Consider the following 25,816-nt stretch of genomic DNA (forward strand, 5'->3'; position numbering starts at 1 on the left):
ACTTTTCTGGTGGAATGTGCATACATTTTATGTATTTTCTGTATTTAATGCATAGACTTGCATTAAGACACTATGCAGTATTTTCTTCAATGTAGTTGTCTGCATCATGTTTAGTAAATGTTTTCTCACATAATTTTGTTAAAATCTGAAGCCAGTTATTCTACTTAAGTAACTTTATTTAGATCTGATACATGATTAAATATTTTTCAATAATCAGTTCTTTAAGAATTAATTAAATTGTGTAGTAAGCGTTCAGTAAGAACACCCTCTAATAAAGGCTACGCCTAACAGGGTCTGTAACTAGGTTATGCCGTATTTAAGGTTTACTTTCTCATTGAGTTTACATGTCTCTTAAATTTTAAAATACCTGGAGTTTTTACATACTGTGATGACATTCATAGGATCATAGAATCATAGAATATCCCGAATTGGAAGGGACCCACAAGGATCATCGAGTCCAACTCCTGGCACCACACAGATCTACCCAAAAATTCAGACCATATGACTAAGAGCACGGTCCAAACACTTCTTAAACTCCGACAGGCTTGGTGCCGTGACTACGTCCCTGGGGAGCCTGTTCCAGTGCGCAACAACCCTCTCAGTGAAGAACCTCTTCCTGATATCCAGCCTGAACCTCCCCTGTCGCAGCCTGACACCATTCCCTCGGGTCCTATCACTGGTCACTAAAGAGAACAGATTGGCGCCTGCCCCTCCACTCATCAGTTAGGACATTAGGAGAATGAACCAGTAATTATTATGTTTGAATGAAATAGTAGGAGAAAAATAACAATTTTGGTTTTAATTATTTGAAGTATTTTTCAGTTTAAATTTCAACTACTTTTATTGTATTTCCATCTCTGAATTCATAGCGTATTCTTGGTTGTTTGTAAGTACCTTTTTTTTTTTGTCAAGGATCAGAAGTAATTGCTAATGGATCATTGCAATCTATACTTTAAAGCTCTTAAATGAAGATAGCACGTGCTAGTCATGCTATAGTCGGAGTGGCTTGTTTGTTTGTTTGTTTTCAGTGGTGGAAGAGCCTAAATGAACTTGCAGAGGTTTTCAGACATCTTCAGAACATTTTTCTTTTACATGGTTAACTTGCTAGGATGAGCAGACAAAAATGAAGTTACTCTTAAGCCAGCAGTTACATGTTTTAAAGTTCTAAATGTGATCCTCAACAATTAAACCATAAGGAAGGGACCTTGTCAGTAATTGTGAGAGAATGAAACCATGGCATAATTCCAACTTTTTGCAACCACATTCTAGTGTATAATCTGTAGTCATAAATACTACATTATGTTAGTGAAGATGCGTATAGTACCACTTAGGATATTTCAAATGCAGTTACTTTGCAGCAAATACGGTTATCTTTGACCAGATAATAATAGTGAAATAAGGGGAATTGACATAGTACCAAAAATTTCATAGAAAGACCTTTTTGAAAATGTCTTGGCAGTAATCAGCAAAATACCAGAATTCTTTTGATTCCAGCTCAGTGGTATGGCCATCATAGGAGCCAGTACAGGCTTGTGTGCAATATCACACTTCTTTTTAGTGTGTTCCACACACTTGAGAGTAATCACTGCTGTTTTCACAATATGAGAAGAAAAAAGCAAACTGTGAGCTTTAAATACACTTTTGTTTTTATTAAAGCCGTCATGTAAGCGTTATCTTTGTAACTAGAGCTTGCTAGCTCACCAAAGTGCTCTGCTATGGTAGACTAGGCACTTGAGAATAGCTCCCTCTGGTCGCTGGACATGGATGGAAGAAAAGCTTTATTAACCATCCAGCACTGTAAGGGGCTTAGTGGTTTGCAGACTTGAATTGCTTGTCTCCAGCAGGTGGAGTATGGCTTGTGGTCGGTTTTCCTGCAAGACAGAAAAGTGTGTTTTCAAGACATAACAGAATTCTGAACCACGTCATTTTTCTTTCCCCCATATCTGTATTCTTCAAAATGAGACAGTTTTCTCTGTATCTAATTGAGAGTCTAGTTGTCTATCAACATGACAAATAAATGTCAGCTTACAAAAATTAAGAATATTAATGTAAATGCCATATATTACTATGTTTTATAATGCATGTGATCTTTCACTTCTCTCTGTTGGCTGCTTTTTATTAATATCTAGATGGTTCTTGCTGGCTAAGAGACCAGATAATTCTGTCTGAAATGAGCAAATTTTGTGAAAGGCTGATGGGGGGGGAAAAAAAGAACTGCCATTCTATCACAACTGTAGGATTTGGGGTTTATGACTTTCATTACAGGTTTATGACTTTAATTCCAGGCAGGTGCACTGAAGTACTTCGATAGAGAATTTCTGTTGGTATTCTTTTCGTTGTGTAGTTCATCTTTTGAGAATGTTACTGTAACGTACATCATGAGAAAATCAAAACAAATCTGTTAAGTATTAACTTTAAGGTTTTGTTCTTTTAACCAGTCTTCAAAATATGTAGCTGATTAACATTTTACAGGAAAATGGAATGTAGGAGCACCCCAGACATTCAAAAATACTTACTTAGTTTTCTACACTTAGTTTTCTGAAGAAAGTGAAGTAATTTTGAAGTCAATTGCTGAAGATCTTCAAGTGTTAATACTCACACTGATCCACTATAAAGTCATTTAGAGTAGGTAACTAACTCTGTTGATACCATCTTTGTGTAGGCTAAATACAGGTTTCTTAAATTTATAGGTTACCTTGCTATGATTATATTATTTTTAAATGAAGTTAAAGGAAATCCTTTGTAACATAAAATTCACTTTATTCAGATTTTTTTTGACTGTTCCTTAGTTAGCTTGGGTTAGTTTTAATGAGAGTTACTGATGTGTAATTATATGAATATGTATCTTGATAGTACACTGGTGCTCTCTGCTTTTACTCTGAAAAATATTTAAAATACATACGTTCACCATAGTATTTTAAAAATGAAATTGTGGGTTTTTTGTAAACTTCATTTCAGATCAGACACCAACACCAACTCGATTCTTGAAGAACTGTGAAGAAGTTGGCTTATTCAATGAATTAGCAAGTCCTTTTGAAAATGAGTTTAAAAAGGCTTCTGAAGATGACATTAAGAAAGTATGTTCAAATACTTTTTCTTTTCAGGGCTTCTGCTGCTTTTATATCACAAGTTCCATTTAAGAAAGAGAGCAAACTTGACTTTATATGTATCCTTTTAAACTATACCAGTAATCATTGTCCAGCTGCTTAGATGTTCTATGGAGAGAATACAAATTTAAGGTTACCCTTCTGAAGATTGGCTTACCTGAACTTTAGTAGATCGAATAGACAGTGGGGCATAATGACTTTGTCTTACTTCTTTAAGTATCTAGTCTATATCTGTTTAAGTTAATTATTAGCTTGATTGAAATTTCATTAGTCCCTAAATAAGCAAAAAATATCTGAAAAGCAATGAGTTTTTGGAGAAAGAAAAATATTTGCAAAGAAAAAAGTGAGAAGAATAGTATGTGAACACTGACTATTTTGAATGTGCTTAGATTTAAAATAGCAATGTTATTCTCAGAATCAGTAATAACAATAATGAGATTGAACACTGACAAAGTTCAGCAAAAACACTAAACTTAGAGGTGTCACTAATTTGGTTATGATTATATTCACTTTGTCAGTTAAGTAAACATTTTTACCTAGAAATTACTTATAACAATCTAAACATCTACAATTTTTTTTTTTACTTCAGATTAAAATGTAAGCAAAATTTGACCTGTATCTGTTCAACAATTTCATGTTTTTGTGAGGAACTTCCCATATGTTTAAATGTGTTTTATTCTGTTTATTTTAGCACTTCCTAATTGTAGCTGGTTTAGGGCCCAAACATTTTAACAGTTCTGCAAATGAAAATTTTTATTTGATATCCCCTATAATTAATTCTACCTTTGGTTGATTACCTGGTGGATTCCCATAGACAGTGATATAAAAACAAAACAAAACCCATTTTTTTAATATTCATACGTACACATTTTGTAGAATCCGTCTCTGTTTTTTCTGTTTTGGTAAAGATTTTAGTATGCACTTACAAATAAGATGTATTGTTATCCATTCCTGACCAAAAAAAACAAAACATCTCACCTGTGCTTTGTTCCTACAGCTATGCCAAATAATGATTTTTTTTTTTACTGCGGCATTATAGCTTTTCTTAAAACTATACATATGGTAATACCAGTTCAAGTACCAATACTGTATTTTCTGTGTACTTCACCACTGTCTTAGAGGAGGTTGTAGGTATCACAGAGTATTTAAAACATTTCAACAACTTTTTGAATTAATACTCATTATCCAAGCTGACAAGAAGAAACACAGTCACACCATATATCTCTGGTTGATTAACATAAATAAGCAAACATTGCTAGGGGGTGGAGAAGTTGCCATAATAACACGCTTCCTAGGGGTTGTTTTTTTTGAGGGGGAAGAAGGGGGTGACTTCAGCTTTTTCTGTAGTGTTTCATATTCAGCTGTAGTGTGAAAAGAGGTTCCACCTTTAACAATCTTCCCTCTTTAACAGCATATTCAGTAGGAAAACTAGGGATTAAGTAGAAAAAGCATCTGGAAGAATATAAATGGAAGATGAGCTTTGGGGGAACTTTCTTCCAAAGGTATTTGGACAGTAAATTAGGCAGCAGTACAGGCCTTCAAATCTGTAGTGTTGCTTAAGTATTTTTATAACTCAATTTCTCTGTGGCGTTTCAGATGTCCTGGTGGATTTTAACAGTGTAGCAATACAAAACTTGCTTTTTTAGTAATTATTTTGCTGCTCTAAGCTTGAAATGACTAGTCCACGGTAGCTTTTCTATTTTGAAAGTGAAGTTAAATTTTTGTGCTTTGTAGCATGTGATACAATTTGTATAAGGATAACATCTTAAGTGTATCTTTTAAGCATAGCATAGTTCTTCCTCAGTTATTATTTTCCTTTGAAACTTGGAAAATATAAACTCTAAAAGGGATTTTAATTCTCAAAAAGAAGTGCTTTATCTAGCAATGGGTATTGAAAGGCAAAGTCTTACTGAAGACTGGTATTCATGCAGGTGCTGGAAAAAATAGACTTGACTGGTAATGCACCTGTATCAAGATCTTCCAAATGCACCTCTTTGTTATTATAAGACTGATTTTCTCCTTAGTTACTTATGTTTTCTTACGTATTTGAATTTCTCAGTGATTGACTAATTTTGTTTTATACTATTGATCTTAGATGCCTCTAGATCTGTCTCCTCTTGCAACACCAATTATAAGAAATAAAATTGAAGAACCTTCTGTTGTAGAAACAACTCATCAAGATAGTCCTTTACCTCATCCAGAGTCTACTACCAGTGATGAAAAGGTCAGAGAATGCTTTTTTTTTCTTCTATGAGTTCATTATCTGAATCTGATGGTCTGTAGGTTTCTTGTACGTGTTTATACCCACACTACTTTACTGGTTGTAAGTAAAAGACTTCCTGTTAACCAGATTTGTTGGATACATACTTACTTTGTTCAATTCTTTAGTTAGCTTTGGCCAGCACGATTATTTCTTTACGCCACACTGGTCGTCCAGTAAACCTAGAAAGAAAATAAAAATTAATATTCACACTATGTTAAAAAAGGCTAACAGGGCTCTTTGTTCTGTTTTATGCATCATCAGGTAGTATTCATGAAAAAACAAAGTGTAGTTTCTCTATTTTTTAACAATTTCAACAGTTTGAGACTCTTCATGTGTACTCTTGTGTTTATTCTATGTTTTCTCATAAATTGTTTTGTACAACATAAGGGGATGTCCTACAAAAAATGCACATGGATGAATGGGCTGTCTTTCACAATTAAGCATGAAATAATTTTGTTTCAAGATTGATAACCTACAAAACTGATAGGCTTCAGCAGTATGTCCAAAAGTGGTGATCATGAGCAGTTTCTTGTATAATGTTTACTTAAGTATCACAGAGGGCTGGATTCCTGGGGTATTGTCTGTCACTAGAGAACATTGTGATAAAACTAGTTTTAGAATTACTGCTCTGGTAGTACTAGAAATAAATGTTTTAATAAGTTCAATATGTGACTTGCAGTGTTTTCGTCAAATGGAGTTCTCTTAGAAAATACAAAACCAAGCAAAAACAGTGAAACATTAATTATTTCTGTTTCTACTTCAATAAAAAATATTAGGAGCAGAGAGTAGTAAGCAATATGGTTGCTCTAGTCCGTTTTTCTATGTGCATCATTAATGGGCAATCTGCATTTGAGGAACTCAGATACCTTATTCCCAAAATTAGCAGGACTTTTCAGGATCACAGGATAATTCATGTTTGAGGGGACCACAGGATGTTTCTCTTCCGACTTCCTGCTCAAAGCAGAGTTTAGCTCTGAGATCAGACCAAGAAACTCAAGGATTTGTGCATTCACTGTCTTTGGAGGTTTCAAAGTTAGACTATACAATGTCTCTGCAACGTGTTCTAATGCCAGGCTGTCCTTGTGGAGGAAATGTTTTTCTTGGTATCCAGTGTGAACCTCTTCTGTTTGAACTTGCTTCTCTTGTCCTCTCAACAGGCACCAGTTGGGAAGAGCCTTAAGTGTGTGACAAAAATTGAGGGAGTTTCAGTTTAGATTTGTCTTCAGAAAGCTGTACTGAGTTTTGTAAGTTAGCGAAGATGAGGAATCATAGCTAATCAAGGCAATCACATAGTCAAAAATAGTAAAAATGGTTTAAAAATACATGTAAAGAGCTACTTTGGTCAAGCAAATCACAGTCCAAATCTTAAATCTATATTTCATAGTTTGGAGAGGTTAGTTTGTTTTTCTCTGCAAATACATATTCTAAGCACTCAGATTTTGGCAAGAGAAAATATTTTTCAGTAGTGGTTCAGTATCTCATTAGCATCATTACAAGTTTAAATTGTATCTAAATGCTTGGCAGTGCTTATAAACTTATTCATGGTGTAATTTCAGTGTTGTCACTGTAACAGTGCTGAATTGAAAAGCTGCTGCTGCTTAATGCTGTTCTGATGTCTGATTGTAGAGACAAGCTGAGGGTGATGCTGATGAGGGTGCTGCTTGGAGTATGCTGCTGCTGAATGTGGCCTGCAGAAGTTGAGAAATGTGAGCAGAGTGTTGCTGTTTTCTCAGTTAGATTTTTATATTCTCCTTCTATAGGTGTATTGAAGGAGGGAAGGTTTGATTTATATTTTTTTTCAGGGCATAGCTGGTTTTAAAATATATGTGCCACTGTAACTATTTTATTGGCTGAATATGTTTTAGTAGCCTTAAATGATTACAGCCTGTTCATGTATGTGTAAGAAGGTTCTCATTTTCTTTGTAGTTGTCAAAGGAATTTCTTAGAGACTTTAAAATTATGCTTAATTCTTTTCTTAGTTTTCTGCTAGAGTTCTCTTAGTTCCATTGGGCTTCATGATGTTCTGCTTGGAATAGACCAAGATATCATTAGAATTTTATAAAGCCTTGTAGCTGTAAAATAATAAGCAATCGAATCCTAATTTTTTTGTTGAGTTTTCAAGCTCATCCTAGTTTCTTATTAACAATATTTTAAAAGAGAACCCTCAGAGTTTCACAAGTTGTTGTTTAGTTGTTGCCAGATAGCCAATTCCCTAAGTTAATTATTTTAAAACCAATTGTTTTCTTACGGTAGTAGTCAATTGCAGTAACAGTCCTGTCTACCTTCACTTCTGTGTAAAGAATTCCATGTGTTCATTGATTGCGTTTGGAAGTTATTACATGATATTTGCTTTTAGATGCAAAATACTTGCAAATATACATCTCTGAAAACAAATCTAAAAATGCAACTATCATCTTCTGTAAAATATTTTCTGAACTTCAGTGGTTATTAGTTTCAAGAATAAAAGGATTGGAGAGGTCCTTTCAGTAAGTCTTTAATATCTTTGAATGGGCTTAAACTTCTTTCTTGTAAAGGTAAGATCAGTTAGGGTCATGATTCTGCCAATTTATCTCTTTTTTTTTTTGTCCTTGTTCCTTAGCAGAATATAATTACAAACTACCTTATTTTAGACAAAATGTACACTTTCATAAGAACAGTTTTTTGACCAATCTTTATTGGACTGGTGTACCTGTTGGTTTTTACATGTTAATAAAATGATACTTTACAGTGGAGTACTTTAGATCCAGTACTACTTAAATCTGCAGCTTATGTTAATGCCACATTGTCGAAATAATTAGCACATGCATACATTTTCCAGAGTGTAGCATACAGCAAGTTAGTATAAGAAGAGGAAGCTGAAAATGATTTGTTTTCAACAGAGTAAACACTCGTCAGTAAATGTGTTATTCCTTTGATGTTTGGAGATCATTTCTATTCTAAACAAAATGCAAATGCTGTATTTAATAAAAACAGAAAAAAGTGTATTCATGTGAGGATTCTGTTTTCAAAATACTACAAAATGAAGTTATGTTACTATGCTAATCTTCTGACAGTCACAGAAATATGCTTACCATGGAGTACTTCATGTACAAGTTGCAAACTACTTTTCTCCAAGTGGGGGGTCAAGCCAGGGAGAGACTCAGTTCAAAGGCAAGATTTGTTAGAACACTCACTAATGAAGCTCTTGTTATTCATAGCCGATAAGTATTCACACAGCGCTGTAACTTACACATAGTTACCTGGTTGAAGCAGAAGTTGAGAGGCCAATCCCAGCTGTTTGCTCAGAAGTGGGAGGTTGTGCTGACATGCCAGTTAGTTCTAGGTAGGTTTTTGGAAAGTCCTTAAGGGAGTCTGTTCTTTCAGCAAGTCTGTAGGTAATCTTGTAGTCTTGGCTTGCACATAGCAGCCACTGTGTTCTTGGATGCTATTGGAATGATACAGCATGTTGATTGCGTGTGTGTGCACGCTGGTGACTATGTACAGATTCAGCTGGTGTTCAGAGTTTATGCATTGTTGCAAATGCAACAGGGCCCTTTTTCACTGGAACTTACCAGTTCTTGGGAGACTTTCACATGCTGCCTCTCAGCACATGCTTCTCTCTTTGGCCTTTTCTATTCTAGTAGCTATTGTCCTTTCTGCTCACACAGGCGCTTACAAAAGCTGCTCACACAAACCCATAAAGAAGGGGCTGTATTGGCATTACTGTTGTTGAGAATGTATGAATGTCTGGTTAGTTTACATTTTCGTCTTAAAGCTATTACACACGTGGCTTTGTGGCTGCTGTTAGCTAACTGGGTTTTCCACCTTTTTATGTAAAGTGGCGTTACTGTGTCATGGATATTCAATTTGTGGTATTCACATATCTACATCTATTTTTATACATATTTATGTGGTTGCCACATGTATGTAAATATTTCACGTGAAAGGAAGAACAAAAAAAAAAAGCTCTTATAACTATGTTGGCCCTGGTAGGGGCAAACATGGGTGTTCCTGTGTCAGATCCCTACAACGGGAATGGACTTTCTGGTGGCTATGCTAACCTACTCGGTTGCAGTAACAATAACAGGTAATAGTGGCAAACAGCAGAAAGGAAAAGGTGAAGCTGGAACTAATGAAGAATGGCACAATACTCATTTCTCAATTAGCTATTGCTAAAGTAGATTCAGGGCAAATATTCTCCCCGTATGCCTTTCTCTAATTTCTCAGTCATGAAGTTCAGTCTCCTTTATGTTTTTCTTGTGACTCTTCTCACAGAGTAAGACCTGTATAGCTGTTACACCAGATTTCTTATTTGCAAAGGAGTGTTTAATCCTGTCCTAAGAATATGCCTTAGTCACCTCTCTAATTTTTTTGTTTCTGCAATTCCGTGCTGTATTTCTTCTGTTGACTGTATGCTCACCCATAATCCTAGGTACTGTGTTCAAATGTTATAACGTATAATTTTGCTAGATTGATACTGAAGAAATAATTCTTTGCTTTCTCAGTGTAGTTCTCTGTTACTCTCCAAAAGCTCTATTCACTGTAAATAGAATCTTTTAGATCCTTGGGGAAAAACCTGAACAAACTAATAAACCTTAATGATAAATCTAGCCTCTGAACTTCTGAGGGGAACAAGTTTTATCAGCTGAAGTCCTGTATTTTTTAAAGCCCAGAATTTGCCAGCCTATTTACAGTTCTGTGGAGTGCTCAGAGGAGCTTGTTCATTTTCCAGTGGATATCTGCAAGATAGCTAAGATCCTACAACCTAAAGCTTTGTTGATGAATATTCAAAAATACTCAAAACTTGAGTTTAATTCAGTATAAATGGTAGTCGAGGTAGACTTGTGTTACAAGTATGATATGTTCCATTTGAAATCAAAGAATCGTCTAGGTTGGAAGAGACCTCCAAGATCACCGAGTCCAACCTCTGACCTAACACTAACAAGTCCTCCACTAAACCATATCACTAAGCTCTACATCTAAACATCTTTTAAAGACCTCCAGGGATGGTGATTCAACCACTTCCCTGAGCAGCCCATTCCAATGCCTAACAACCCTTTCGGTACAGAAGTTTTTCCTAATATCCAACCTAAACCTCCTGCCAGGATATTAGGATGACTAGGAAAATTAGGAAAATGCTGATTGGAAATAATTAGGAAAATGATTAGGAATGATTGGAAAATGATTGGAAAATGCTGTTTAACAATAGAGCAACTAAAAATGCTAGTCTCAAGATCGTAGCTCTGTACCTTTGATTGCAGTAGTTAGCGTCAAAGGACTAAATAACTTGGAAAAATCCTGTCTGAAGGTAAATCTGAAGTCTGTCAATATGAAGGGTTTCCTGAGAAGGAAAGCACTGTTTTTAGTAAGGCATTAATAGGCTTTCAGAAACAGCAAATACAGGTACTAGATTCTAATTCATATTGTACTTTACCTGATTGCTAAGCTAAGAATTATAGTCTGTTATGTCTACTGTTTAGTTGCAACTAAGGAAATTCAGTTTCTGTTCTCACATCATTTCTGCTGTATCAGGATAACCAGATATTTTGCAAAGCTATCACTCTTGGCATTAGTTACTTAATAGCACTCTAGTTAAGTATATACAAGTTAAAGGCTTAAAGAAGAGAGATATTTTTTTTCCTTTTTACTGAAAAATAAACCTATTTTAAATGTGCAACAATGGACTGAAACTGAAATGTACATAAAGACACCATAAAATGTTTTCTTTGTTCAGTTTGGGTAGCCATGATGGTGCAAATAGTGCCACGGGTTTCTTGGCATTAAAAAATCTTAATATTTTATCAAAATTGAATTGTTAGTAACAGTAGCCTTATTATAAATTAAGTCAGGGTTGGTCATAAAACTAAAATAACACAAACACTTTCATTTTGGTGGCTTAAATGATTCTTCCAAAGGGTTTTTTGATTTTTTTTTTTAATTGTATAACTGATTTTGCATGATGTTATGCATTTGTTCTATGGTTTTCCTTTCACAGTCTGAATTAACAATAATTGTATTTTACAAACTCATTGATCTTTGTTTTTTCCTCAGGAAGTGTCACTACAGCAGACTGCACAGCCTACATCAACAATAGTTCGTCCAGCATCGCTACAGGTTCCTAATGTACTGCTTACAAGTTCTGACTCAAGTGTTATTATTCAGCAGGCAATACCATCACCAACATCTAGTACTGTTATTACCCAGGCTCCATCCTCTAACAGACCAATAGTGTAAGTTACATAAATCTCAGTCAAGTTTCTTACAGCTTCTGAAACTATTTTGTCTTGTTTACTGTCTGTTACTGTTTCTAGAGTTAATGTACAACTTTGAGGTGCTTTAGTGTAATGTGGTGCTTCACGACATACAAAATATACAACTTTCACTACATGTGAAATATAATTCCATGTTCTCCACATCACTAAGTTCATATTTTTAATTGCTAAATAAATATTACATTAGAACTGTTTTAAAATAGATATATATTTATATAATATAAAAGCTTGTTTTCTTCTCAGGATAAGTTTTCTTTTATATACATCATTCCTTTTTCAGTCCAGTTCCAGGTCCTTTTCCTCTGCTGTTACATCTTCCTAATGGACAAACCATGCCTGTTGCTATTCCTGCATCTATCACAAATTCTAATGTGCATGTCCCTGCTGCAGTTCCAGTAAGTAAGCATGATGCTATATTAATTTGAAAGTTTAGCAGGTTTGCATAAGTGCGGCATAGAACTTTAAACAGCTGTTTTGGCTTCAGAGGGTAGTGCTGTCATATGCTCTGTATTATGATAACATACTCAGGTTTTCTTCATTTTTATACTTTATCTGGTCAGCTTGTTAGACCTGTCACCATGGTGCCTAGTATCCCAGGAATCCCAGGGCCTTCCTCCCCACAGCCAGTGCAGTCTGAGGCTAAATTGGTAAGTGAAAAACTCCATTATTCCTCAAGAAGACTAACTTGAGAAATTAATTAAATTCTTTTGCTTTTTAAGAATGGCTTTAGTTTTCTTTTGTTAGTCTAAAGTCTGCAAGTACAAATTTAATAAAAACAGAAAAATAGCTGCATTTATTTTATAGTCATTTCAGATTCCAGCATATGTTAGTTCTGTTGCTAACAGTCATTTTGGTCTTATTTTTTTTATTATTCTTTTAAGTGAACTAGATTTTCAACTGAACTCCTTCTTGCTTTTTGTATAAAAGGGTAGGAAACAGTTAAAGTAAAGACAAGATTAGTAGCTTTTCAGTGGTGAACGTCACCTTCAAAGAAGCAGAATATAGTTGCTCCTAAATGATGTGATGTTAAAAAAAAAAAAAAAAAAGGAAAAAGTTGTGTGTTTTTTTGTCTGTATTTTTATCTCAAATATAGATCATTTGGCAAGTTTTTTTTCTGTAATTAGCATTACTGGCATACTGAAGAAATTGTATTGTGTGGAAGTTGTTTCTGTGGGGTACTGGGTAATTTGGGAAAATCATGACTAAAACAGGCAGAGGTTTCTTAAAAAAAGTTAGTGATCACATAAGGTGGCAGTTTGAATTAACTTGAAAAAAAATCTGCTACATTAAGTAGTTGCTTTGCTGTTTATTGCTGTCTTTTTTGTTTGTTTGTTCCAACTTTTCTGAAGCAATAGGAAACTATTATTAAACAATAATTACATATTGACAAAATGCTTGCATCTATTCTCTGGAGTAATGGGATTCCAGTATAGTGGTAACACTAGTCCACATTCACCACATAGTAAAAGTATTATGAAGAGCTAGTCATCAGTGCACTGACTCTTCCTAGTTCTGTCAGGTTATCCTTCATTTTCCTCCTCGGTTGAATGTGGTAATGTTTTTATGTTTTGCTTTGTGAAGTCAAGGAGAAAGTAACGTTTTCTAAGTTGGGAAGGAAATTGGGTTCATAAGCATATTACTGAGTGGTCTGTTCTTACGGAGTTTTAAAGAGGAGAAGTAGACACTAGTATGTGGTGAATACTTTGATCTCACGTTGGAAGAATCAATCACTCAAATGCAAAGAAAAACAAAGATCATTAGACTTAAAATTTAACAGTCTCATTAGTCTTCTCGTTAGAATTTAGCTAATATATGCACTTCAGTGATTGCCTATCTTTTTTTAAACGAGACTGTAAAAAGTGTATTTGCAGTATTTCTTATTTCCCTCTTCTCCTAATAGAAAGCATGAACAGAATTCAAGAATATCAGAATTATGTATATTTCTTATGCTCATTTACTTTTATATAGTGCATATTCACAAAAATAAAAAACTTAATTTCTTATCACTACTAAAATAAAAGCAGTTTAATGAGAAACTTAATGATTATGCAGAAAAGCTTCCAAAAGAAAGACTAACTCACTATGCCATGTAATACATTGTTGGTATATATGTCATGGTTTATTAACTGTAAAGTTCCATTTAATCTTAAAAATTAAACTTCTGGTAATGCCAAATCCTTTTTATCTCCTGAAAAATATTTTTCCTTGCTACATACTAAATTCTGCAAAGGTGTGGTAATCAGTTTTATTTTCATTTGTGCTCTTGGCTATGCCAAAAGAAGACATCTTTTTTTTGCAGCTACTTGTTTACTTTTTATTTCATTAGTAGTTCACTTCTGAAGGTGAAATACAAGCTATTTTATTGAATTTAATTTAATAACCAAACAAATGATGTATTTGATGGAATAGATGTTTCATCTATTTACAGGAGACTGCAATTTTGGACTTATTGGCATGTTTTAAACAAACACGAGGCAGGAACACTTCTTACATCCTTTGGTGTACCATATCCTCTCTTCTGCTTCATTTTGGGATGAAGTTTGTCAGCCTAGTATTCTTACTGTCTTTTGAGCAGAAAACTGAATGGAGGGAGCTGTGATGTTCCCTTCTCAGTGATCAAGGCCCAGGAGTCAGGACTTTATAGATCTTTGGAATTCACTTGGATGTTGCATTTTTATTTATTAGTTATTAGTTGGAGATTTTCTGCTGTTCTTTATAGATATATATTTTTAGTCTCTCAAATTTTTTTCATATTGCATTATCAAATATTGAAATAGAGTATGTAACAAATATATATATAAAAAAACCAATGTGCTCAGATAGTTTCTTAACATCCTCAGATATTAAGGTAAGCTTTATAATATAGGGGATACAACATTTGTAAAGCTTATGTGTTGTGGTTTTTTGTTTGTTTGTTTTTTTAACTCCAGAGGGTTTTGTGATACACGCTTTTGGTCATCATTGTTTAAAACCTTCTTTTCTTTAAAGACCATTCTTTCCTAATACAGTATTCTGCATTTCCTGCTGTCACATGTATGACAATACTATTTCAAGGTATTCTTAAGACAGATCTACCTGCTTCAGAGATTGAGTAAAATTCTTGAACTGTTTAAAACAACTTTTTTTTTTTTTTTTCACTTGAAGATGCAATAACCCCATATTACTGAATTGTTACCAGATACAGAGCTGTCATAAGTAGGAGTCACAAGTCTGTATGTTTTGGATGAAATACCTGGTACAAACCAAGAAGGGAACAGATACTTCCCTTCGTTTGTACCTTGTGCCTTTCTTTATAGAAGCCATCTCTGCAGTTGATTTCTAACATATTTTAGAGTTTTATCATCAGAAAAGTAACCTGTACTTTGATTTCATTCCTCATCTCAATTATGTTTTTCTCTTACCTGTTTACAAAAGGCTACTGTTATATAGACATAAGTTTTTTTCTTTAAAGTGAAGACAAGAACTTTGACCTTTACAAAAATAAAATTAGAGATTGTAGTGCTATTATTTCCTAATAGTTATGGTGATTCATTATTTAAATGTGGGTTTGGGCAACATAGTCTCTACATTTTTATTAATGTAAAAAAATCACAATTTTCTTCCATTTTGATGAATTACTTGTGATTTGCATATACCAAATTGTATATATAACACCCTGAGGTTTTATATTTAAAACTATGAGTGAACTTCAGTAAGAACAAATTGACATCATGATTTCTGAAAGCTAAAGTGTAAAATAACTGGCAGACTAGTTTGGCAATGGGCATAGGACACCTTCCTAGAGAACGTTTTCAGGCACTGTTAACTACAGTTTTGAAAGTGTTTGGATCCTTTTCCTCCTGTTGCTTGCAGAATTCAAGTGAGATATGACTAGAGATTTCATTCAGGCACAACTGTCTTTTACTGGTATTCTTTTGTTTATATCTTTTTATCTTTTACTGACAATGATGCAGAATAGGAGTGAAAATGAGTTCCAAACTTCTTCAGAACACTTAAAATAAATTATCTGTTTCTATCACTATTCTGTATTTCTTGTGTCGAAGATACTAAGTTCTACATACTGTATTAAAATCAAACACATAGATCAGTTTTGTGGTATTTTAGAGAGTCTTAAAAGTAAATGCAATAGTTCTGTTTAACAAAAAAATGTTTTCAGATAAGGAGGGGGTGGTCAGAAATTGGACCAGATGATTTTTAAAGGTCCCTTCCAACCCAAACCATTCTATGATAAGGATGCATAATTCTAAGTATTACAGAGTTGCTTCTAATCTGTTTGTGAGAAGACCTGCTTTCCATGTATGAGCCGTGAACTATTCCTAGTTGTAACACATCCCTGTTTTTTGAATGTATGGATTGTGGATGCAAGCTTAATGTTCAGACCCTTCTGCATGGATTGCAGAAGTTTCTTAAGAAATTAAAAAATGTTTTAACTTACACTGAATGTTCCCCCTGCCTTCTCCTCTTCCCCATATAAAACCTTTTGTCACAAACTGAGAAATACCTTGCACACAGGGGGCAACCCGGAGGCTTTCTGCAGGAGGTTTCTACTGAGAACTGACAGAGGGCAGCTTGGCAAATGTTCAGAAACCTACATTAACTTGCTTGAGCCTGGCATGGGACCTTGTGTTCAGCAGAATTCTTCTGACCTGTCTCTCTGCATGCCGAGCTAATCAGCAAACACCTAATGAGCCTACTCTAAAGAAACAGACCCTCTCACAACCTACTTCATTTTCATATGTTCTCTGGGGGTGGAGAGACAAGACTTCATAAGGACTGATGATGCTGCAAAGACCACAATAATGATAATTAACTTGCTGAATTTAGAAGATTATGCTGTTAATTAGTTGCAAAATAAAGATAAGTAATAGAGCAGCAGATGGTAGGATAACACCCAGGAGAAGGAGGGTTATTACTCTGATGAGCTTTTGTGGCAGATATGAAATATGGATCTGAGTTTTTCATAAATTGTTTCTGGAGAATATTGTCTTGTTTCTGTGAGCTCTTGATGGAATGATCTAGTCCTACCAAATTTGACAGATGCGGTGAGGATTTGTTTTCAAGGATATACATGAACAATAAAATTTTGCTAATAAAGACTTTAAAAGCTATTAAGTTATCTGAAAATACCACTTTCAGTTTGCCTCTAATAGGCAAATAATGTCAAGCCTTGGTTGTCATAATTTCTCTGCATATTAATCCTTACATCCATTTATTCTAATATTTGTTTCAATATACTTGATTTTTAAAACTGAGATTCCCGTAGTGTTTGGTGTGATTATCTCACTACTCACAGGAAGCACAACATCCATGTAGCATTTTACTAGAGCATTGCCTTCTGAGATAGGAATCTTTTAAAATACATTCATTGAATATCTCCTTGTGTGAATCTGTAAAAATATTTGATTTTCACGGTATTTCTGTATTTGTGGTTAGTTCTAATCGTAACTATTGAAACTTTACGTTTGAAACTGTGATATAAAACTAAAGCCAATTATTTTGCATTAGTTTCCAGAGAACCTACACTTAGATTTAACAATCTAATTTTCAAAAGGAGTTTATTTACTTTGAAATGTACAAAACTGTAGTTTTTAAATGTCATCATTACAGTGTGGAAAGTCCTATTTCAGCTGTTTGCACATCCATTATGCCTGATACATGTTTTATAATGTTAATAGTATTGTGGTATTGCCTTCACTTCTGCTACTTTCAAATTAAACGTACAATAGATAAATTTAATAGCATTAAATTCCTCTTTTTTTTAACTTTGCAAATATTTCTGTAATGCAGAAATGAAGAGGTAGAAAGAATGGACCTAGACAATAAGTTACGTGCCATTTGTGGGGAAAACAAAAAAGCAAAACCAAAAACCACCCAAGTGCTAATTTTATTTCATCTCCCAAATTTTCTGAATTTGCACACTCTTTCACTGAGGAAATGGATATGCAGAATGAAACTTTATAAAATAGCTGGCTTTAAGTAAATACTGTAAAGTAGTTCTAACAGTTCATGGACTTTGTTTTGTTGTGGAGGATGCTTATATCAAGGCTTGCTCACAGAGCCACAAGCAGAGTTGAACAGGCACACTGGCTGTACTGATACTGTGTAAACGTTTGTGCTCCAGTGCCATGAAGTTAGAGGTTAGCCTGTTGTTACTGAATTTACGTATCCAGCCGGTTAAATTGGATGAAATCTACTCTTTTTACTTGTCATGGCAGTGGAAGAGGAGAATGCCTATATATAATAAGTTGCTATGTCATGGCTGAGTAATTTTTGGTAGATGTAGCTTTTCAGGACCTGCTGATGTGGTGGCTTGAAATAGAGATCATGCCCTTAAAAGCCTCAGTAGAAGTTGAAATACAGACAACATAACTAATTGGTTATAACTACCTAGTCTTGATTTTGACTGTATGCTTTTTGTGTCCTGCTAAAGAGCAAGTTATGATGCAAGAAATACTGCTGAAGTAATTCAGATAGTAAATGAAAATATATTGTGAAAAAAACAGGTGCTAACTTATGGAAAGGATATTTGACAAAACATTAAATACATTCTATTTCCCTTTAAAAAAAAAAAATGATTGCAAGTGATGTGTCTCTGTGGTAGTCCTGGTAGTAATAATGGAAATTATGCCATTTAATGACCAGAATTAGTTTGAATTTTAAAAGGCGAGGAATCATCAAATCAACCTTTCCATTTTTGTACTTAGATCATAGAGCTTGGGTTTAGTAATTTTGCTTAAAAAGAAAGCACTTGGGCCTTTCTGCTCTTGTTTAACTGAAGACAGGGACTGAGTTTTTTAGTTAGTTGTTTTTCTGAGGTGAGTTAGGAAGGTACAAGGAAGGTATAAGTTGAATGCTGTGAGTTTGCTTTACTGCAGTAAAGAAAAAGTTCAGAGGTATCTGGCATTAGGAATTCCAGTGTACTGTTTGCATGTTAATAATTTCAGGTATATTTTTTTTTAAATGCATTTTTATTATCCATCTTTTTAAAATTTTTAACTGTCTTTTAAATGGTGTTATCTTGCCCTAAAATCTGCAACTATTCTAAATTCCTTTAGTTAGAGTTGAGCACTGGGGGAATTGCTGTAAATTTCTTGTGTTTTCTAAATGTTCATTTCCTGTTCTTAGAAACTTACGAAGGCAATACAAAGTGAAATGTGGAACAAAACTTAATTAACACCGAATTTTTATGTACATGTTTGTATTCAGAATTATTTCAGTGCTGCTGCCAGGTCAATTATTACAAACCTTTCAGTGTTTAGAAACTGCCATCGTTATGAGTTACACACATAGTGTACACCTGTTCTCTTTTCCTTTGTATGTTAAGTCCCAACCAGCATTATTTAAGAAAATTTTGGCAAGTCCGTAGACAAACTAATGTCTTATCCCAGTACTTTAACCACCAAAAAAACAAACAAAAAAAACTCCCACAACCTTACTGTCTCTATACTTCTATATTGTTGGCTTTGTTGTTTGAAAATCTAAGTTGTTTGAAATCTAAAATTCTCACAATGCATGGGGAAAAAAAAGTTACTTGAGTTTGTGGACACTTGATTATTTTGCAAATCAAGCTTTTGAATTATATTTTGCTAGTATATAACATCCTGTATTCTTAAAGGGGAAAAAAAGCCCTGAAAAAGTTCCACTTATTGATTTCACTTCAAGGGTTATCAGCCAGAGCCAACCATCTCTTTGATGGAAATGTGTATGAAGATATATACGGATGCGTATGGACACACAGTGTCCGTACAGCGCTATAGGGATCCCTTACATTGCTGCTTTTGACAAGAGCACTTGGAACTTGAACAGCTCCTAGCTGGGGTAATGTGTGCTGTCCCATTCAATATAGAGCAATCACTATGGAAGAGACTTAGTACAGTGACGTATAGAAGTCACTGTCTGAAGCTTCCCTACCAGCAAACCAGCAGAGGAATTTTAGGATTTTAATGGTTGTCTGTGTAGTCTTCAAATGGGACGTCTGCTGGTGGGTGATTAGATCCTACATTCAAATATAGAGAGAGTCAATTTGCCATATCGCAGACACAGGTTTTTTGCAGTTCTGGCAGAGGTGGATTTGCAATCTGTTGTTTTAATTGTAAAACAGGAGCCAGGGAACCTGTCAAGGTAGGAGAGAGCTGTCACTATATTCCAGTGGCTTAATTGCTGAGAGCTGTTGGAATGCTGTAGTTGATAGGGTGTATCTACATAAATGGATGCAAAGTTCTCTGCTTATTTTGAGCTGGCCAAATGCAGCCTAGCTCTAGCATTATCAAGACACTCTATTAATAGTTAGTACTTTGTCAATATTTTGTGCATACTCTAAAATATGATGATACAAGAGTTCATCAAAAAAAACAGTTAATGTTGCTGTTAATTAAACTACACACAAATGTATTGGCATAAAGGATGTGGTAGAAAATGGTTATTTTTATTAAATTCTCAAAAATTAAAGTAAGGAATTGAAATTTGTTAGCTTCAAACCAAAGTATCATGGCTTACTGAGTACTATGCTGGTATTCCTGGTACCCTCGGGGTTCATATAATTTTTATGTATGTCATTGCAAGCGTAATACCAGTTTCAACAATTATTTGTTCATGGCTTTCAAGTCACCCCTTTGTGGGCAAGATTCATCACAAAGGCAGTTTTCTGTTTACTTCCCCATGCAGCATACAGTCCTCTTCTTTCTGAGATGCTTTTATGATGCTTGCAAGTTGTCATCTGCTGGTAGGTGTATGTCGAGATCACAGGTTGAAAGCCTGTAAAAAGGCATACAGCTATTTTAGAGATGGAGCTTGATGTTGGCAAAGTGAAAATAACTAATAACATACATCGTAACTCCTCAAGTGATGCTATAATTGTTACAGTATTTCCATGATGTGGGGGAAAAAAATGCGTTCGTTTTTTTTTTTTCTTTCAGAGATTGAAAGCAGCCTTGACCCAGCAGCACCCTCAGGTAACAAATGGAGACACTGCCAAGGGACATCCAAGTGGGCTGGTTAGGACTCAGTCAGAGGAACCACGACCACAATCACTACAACAGCCTGCAACTTCAACAACTGAACACCGGTATGACAACACAGTGGATGTGTACTTCCTGCCTCCTTCATTGTTATGAAAAAATAGATCTTTTCTGTTTTTACTGTTGATTTGTAAAGTAAAGTTTAATAAGTGCTACAGACTACTAGCTCAAAGGACCTAGAAGTTTGAGGGAGCAATGGACTGCCCTGCTAAAATGCTGGCAGAATCTCAGTGTGTAGTTATGCAGCAGACTGTTTTTTCTTGGTGTATTTTATCTGCTTATGACTATACATAATTTTGAGAGGTTGCTAAGTCTATACTGTTTGTGTTTTGCTGGCGTATTACCTCAATATTTCTGTAGCAATAGAATGTTTGTTGTGATGTCCTTAAATATTCTAGAACGTGTCATTCAAGATGATAATTTCAAAATAGTTATTATCTGTTTGTTTAGATTTAGAACTAACTCATGATTTCTGGAGTGCATTAACAGGAAATCTTGTGGTAACTGAAAACTGTACAGCTGGTTGATACATAATTGAAGAAACTTACTTTATTTTGCATTTATATTGTATCTGTCTAATATTTTATATCATAAACGTTCTTCTTAGTGTTTTTTTAACTGCCTCAGGGATCATGGTTGTGTTACTTTGCTTGAGGGATCTTTTCTGCTCTGCTACAAGAATAGTTTCAGTACGTCCTTCCAGGTGCTGAAAGGAGGGTTGTGAGGCTAGGGTTGGTAGTCTTCTCCTTTGGGGTGATAGATGAGAACAGGAGAATAAAGGACAAGAGGCCTGACTCAGAGTAGAAGTGGGAACCCTGCTGGAGAAAAGAGCTGTTTCCAGGAGTGAATCCTGGAGGACTGCAGCTGTTCTGCTTCTAAGAAACTTGTTGGAAAAGTGTTTTCTTAAGAAAGTAATTATGGGTGACAGTGGAAGTAGTCACTATTTCTAAGTAAAAGACCAATAAGATAAATGTGAAGGGTGTCAGTCTCTTTTCTCAGGTGACAAGTGATAGGATGCTAGGAAACAGCCTCAAGTTGTAACAGGAGAGGTGTAGGTTGGACATTTGGAAGAATTTATTCACAGGAAGGATGGATAGGCATTGGAAGGGGCTGCCCAGGGAAGTGGTGAGTTGCCATCCCGGGAGGTATTTAAGAGACGTGTGGATGTGGTGCCTAGGAACATGGTTTAGTGGTGGACTTGTAGTCTTAGGTTGATGTTCGGACTTGATGATCTTAAGAACCTTTTCCAACCTAAATGATTCTATGATTCTGTAATACCAATTTATAAAACCTATATATACTTGGCCCAGAAACTGAAGGACTGAACCTTTTTATGCCTGTAGCCATGGGTGTAAATTGCAGCTGCAGGGAAAGCACTTAGATTAATAGATTGGTCAGTGTAATCAAATAATATATCAAAACAATGTTTGGAGCAAAAGAGGGAAAAATATTAGCCATTGGAAGATGATTCCCTTCTTCATGCTATTGTTTTCCCCTACTACCTGAAGTTTTTTAAAGAATATTGTCATAATACTTTGAAGCAGCATTTTCAAATGAAAAGCTTGTTATTCACTTATTTTTGTTACTTAATATCTAGTGTTAAAAAAAATAAATATGCAAGTGTTCTATTCCTAAAAATCTAATAGGAGTTCCCAGATTTTTTGTTACCTGTCTAGAATTTATGGCAAATTGGTATGCCAGATGCTGTGTTTGTGGGTTCGTTGTTTTAAGTTAAAACTAAAACTTTCTTACTGTGCTGTACTGAATGTACAGGTGCACAGGTACAGCTGTGAAGATACCATATAAACAATTATGTTCTGTCTGTCCTATCTGTTGAAAGAATTTTAAGATCCATTATGTTGTTACCATAATTCATTAAATCCTTGTCTAGGGTCTCTCTACGCCTATGAAGGGAGTATAATGTATAGTCTAGGTAATGAAATACTTTGATCCTGTCACTGTATGTGGGTGGATATAAGGGAATTTGGTGTGCAGTGGTTGGGAACACTACATTAACAAATAGGAAATGCTGTTTGGAGATCTAGGGATCGGTAACTGTCAGCACTGAGAGCATTTGTCAGGCAGTTTCTGTGTACTGGAAATAAATAATTCTGCGGTATTTCAATTGTGATTAAGTTTTAGTGAAGGGTATTTGGGAAGAGTAAAGAGTAGAGAATATATTTCCTGCCAAATCTAACTTTCAAATTATTATGGGTGAAAGGCTTCTAAGAAGTTGACTGTTTGTAAACACTTTGTCATCATGTGTCAACAAAATCGGTAAGGAGAGAGTCCATCTAAAGTGGTATTGCTTCTGTGCTTTATTCATATGCCCAATGTAAATGTCACATAAAGTTAACTCATGAAGTGATTGACATTTTAGTGCAATTTTTAAACCAAAATAAAGCCACGATTAAAATGTTAAATGTTAATGTTACATGGTAAGTAAGGAGTGTAAATACAGTAAAAGTTCTTAAACCATGGTTGTGCCAGTAAATTACATAGCTTTCCACAAAAGAAATATGTATAACTTGAATATATTTAGAAGTGTCATGAATGCTTTTCTCAAGATGTGCTGTGTATTTTATACTGGTGCTGCAGTTTGAGTTGTGAGTAGTATTACACTGACAACTTCTTGAATGCTTTTTACTGTTTTCAGGCATCACCAGCTCAGCCTACACCACAAACGCCAAATACAGGTGGTCGGCGAAGAAGAGCTGCTAATGAAGACCCTGATGAAAAAAGAAGGAATTTCTGGAGCGAAACCGGGCTGCTGCTTCCAGATGCCGACAGAAGCGGAAAGTCTGGGTACAGTCATTGGAGAAAAAAGCGAGGACTTGAGCTCGCTAAATGGCCAGTTACAGGTATGCTTTTTATTACAAGTAAAAATGATTAAACTTTACCATTCTTGGACAGTGATTGTGGATCAATGGAACTTAAACTTTGCACGAAATCTGAAATATAAATGGCTTTATGGGTCACATAAGAATTGAAAATTCACTATTAAATTGAATATACCAGCAAAATAAGAATATAAAGAATATTCAGATTTTTAAGATGTGTAAACTTTAGGATCATGCCCATTTATCCTTTATTCAATTTAAATAACTTTCAGACGGTGATATTAAATGAGGATGACAAGATATGTTGGAGAAAAGGCTTAATAGCCCACTTACTAGTTTACCTTAAAAATGCCTTGCTCTTAACAATTTCTATCACAGTCTGAGTTATTTAAATAACATCATTTGGTTTGATTTCCTTTGGTTCTTTTTAACTTCACTGTTTTTCCTTTAAAGTGAATGTAGTGCTCGTGAAAGGTGCCAGATTGACATCACTGGAAACTGAAGGCCTCTTTTGTGCACAGAACAGGTACAGCACAGGCAGTGGCAGTGCAAATCTCACCACACTGCCCTCTGAGTGTGCATAAATCCTATAGGGAGGGATGTATACTGTAAGATAGTAGTCTAGTGTATGTTGCCAGTCATTTTTCTACCTCTCTGAGGTTATCAGTCATTGGAAGCTGTCATGTGGACACATTTTTCTCTGTTTCAAACAATCCATGACCCTTTTGTTTAAATAAGAAAATATGTTTTAACATTTAGTAGTAGTGTTTTCCAGCTGCACACAAGAATTGGCACAAAGTATTTTTTCAAAATAAAAATTTAAAAGCTTTATTTTGAGAATTAAAGAAAGGGAAACTGATGTCATTTCCTAAATGAAACATTCATTTGGAAAATGTAGTGGAAAGTATTTTTGATATTTTAAAGTTTACCTTGCTGTTTTATCAGAGTTGTTCAGTGAGTCGAATTCATAGATCTTCTGTATTCTTTCATGCTGTTTGATGAAGACGTGCCAGGTCAACCAACAGGGAGAGTAGGGGCATGCAAGATTACTTTTCATTGTGTAACCACAATTACTACGTATCAATCATCTTTAGCTCTCTGAATAGACTAGAATAATCCAGTGGGAAGGGACCTACAAAGAGCAAGTTCAACTGCCTGACCGCTTCAGGGCTAACCGAAAGTTAAAACATGTTATCGAGGGCATTATCCAAATGCTTCTTGAACATTGACAGGCCTGGTGCACCAACCACCTCACTAGGAAGCCTGTTCCAGTATTTGCCCAGCCTTACAGTAAAGAAATTTTTCGTAATATCTAGTCTATCTTTAAAACTACTCAGCATCCCAATCTGTAAAACGCAAGAAATTCGTACCTAAGTACACAAGGTGAAATCATTTCCTGTGTTCTAAGAATTATGACCTTTGACATGACATCATAGCATTACTTAAATTACTTGCAAATACATAGTCTTCTCATACCTGTTCACAGTCTGTGGACTTTTCCTTTAATGTAGTCACAGCCCTCACTGTAAATCCATTAATTACAAAATGATATGTAGCACTGTAACTTAAATCTAAGAAACAAGTGAAGGTAGACTTACAGGAAGAAAAGCAAAGAACAAAAAAATTGGCTATATTTCGGTTTTCTTAGTGAAAGTAGTTTCTGGTAAGATAGGAGCTGCCTTTAACTTATGAATATCTATTTTTTTAACTGAAAATGATTTAAGTACTATATTGTAATGGATAACAAATTGTCACACACCTTATTTACTATAGCTGTTGCTGTAATACCAATATTAATATTGTTTAGTTACAAAATCCCATAGTAGTCTTTTGCTTCTAATTAGCGGGGAAAAGAATCCTGCTTTTTAATACTCTGTGCGTTCAAATATAGAATTAGAGTGTTTGTAGATATTTTAATATAATGCAGTCATCTAGAGGTATGCAAATTTACTACCTGATAATACCAAGGAAGAAGGCTAATGTCTTTACTTCAGAAATGCAGTAGCAGCACTAATAGCACAGGAAAAAAAAAAAAAAAAAAAGCTTTGTCCCATAAAGAAGGCGGTAGATTTTCTCCTCTATAACAGTTGCGGTTTTTCTAAATTACTGTTGCTGTTTGTAGCAGGTACTGTTTTTGTGTTGTTTTTTGTTTGTTTTGTTATGCTGACAGTCAGGGTCAGTCCTCCTGGCCACATCCCCTCCCGACTTCTTGTGCACCCCCAGCCTCCTCTCTGACAGGGCAGCAAAAGAAGCAGAAAAGTCCTTGACTCGTTCGTCAAAAGTCCAAAACACCATCATAGAAGCATCATACAAGCCCCTGTGAAGAAGATTAACTGTA

General features: G+C 35.0%; 1 protein-coding gene and 1 long non-coding RNA gene across 2 annotated transcripts in view; one reads left to right on the top strand and one right to left on the bottom strand.

Moving 5' to 3' along the window:
* ATF2 (activating transcription factor 2) overlaps positions 1–25,816 on the top strand; it is a 41,648-nt gene that overhangs the window by 2,680 nt on the left and 13,152 nt on the right. Inside the window, 9 exon segments of the mRNA XM_040562025.1 lie at positions 2,959–3,077; positions 5,203–5,331; positions 11,401–11,579; positions 11,902–12,016; positions 12,182–12,268; positions 20,537–20,698; positions 23,295–23,382; positions 23,385–23,462; positions 23,465–23,499. Of these exon segments, the coding sequence (XP_040417959.1) occupies positions 2,959–3,077; positions 5,203–5,331; positions 11,401–11,579; positions 11,902–12,016; positions 12,182–12,268; positions 20,537–20,698; positions 23,295–23,382; positions 23,385–23,462; positions 23,465–23,499 (992 nt within the window).
* On the bottom strand, positions 594–25,140 carry LOC121072434. The gene is made up of 4 exons (XR_005821210.1): positions 24,408–25,140; positions 20,230–20,375; positions 5,479–5,549; positions 594–1,871 (listed from the first exon to the last, which is right to left on the bottom strand). It is a non-coding gene; the product is annotated as an uncharacterized LOC121072434 (long non-coding RNA).

This window comes from Cygnus olor, chromosome 6 (assembly GCF_009769625.2).
Source record: "Cygnus olor isolate bCygOlo1 chromosome 6, bCygOlo1.pri.v2, whole genome shotgun sequence".
Taxonomy (NCBI): domain Eukaryota; kingdom Metazoa; phylum Chordata; class Aves; order Anseriformes; family Anatidae; genus Cygnus; species Cygnus olor.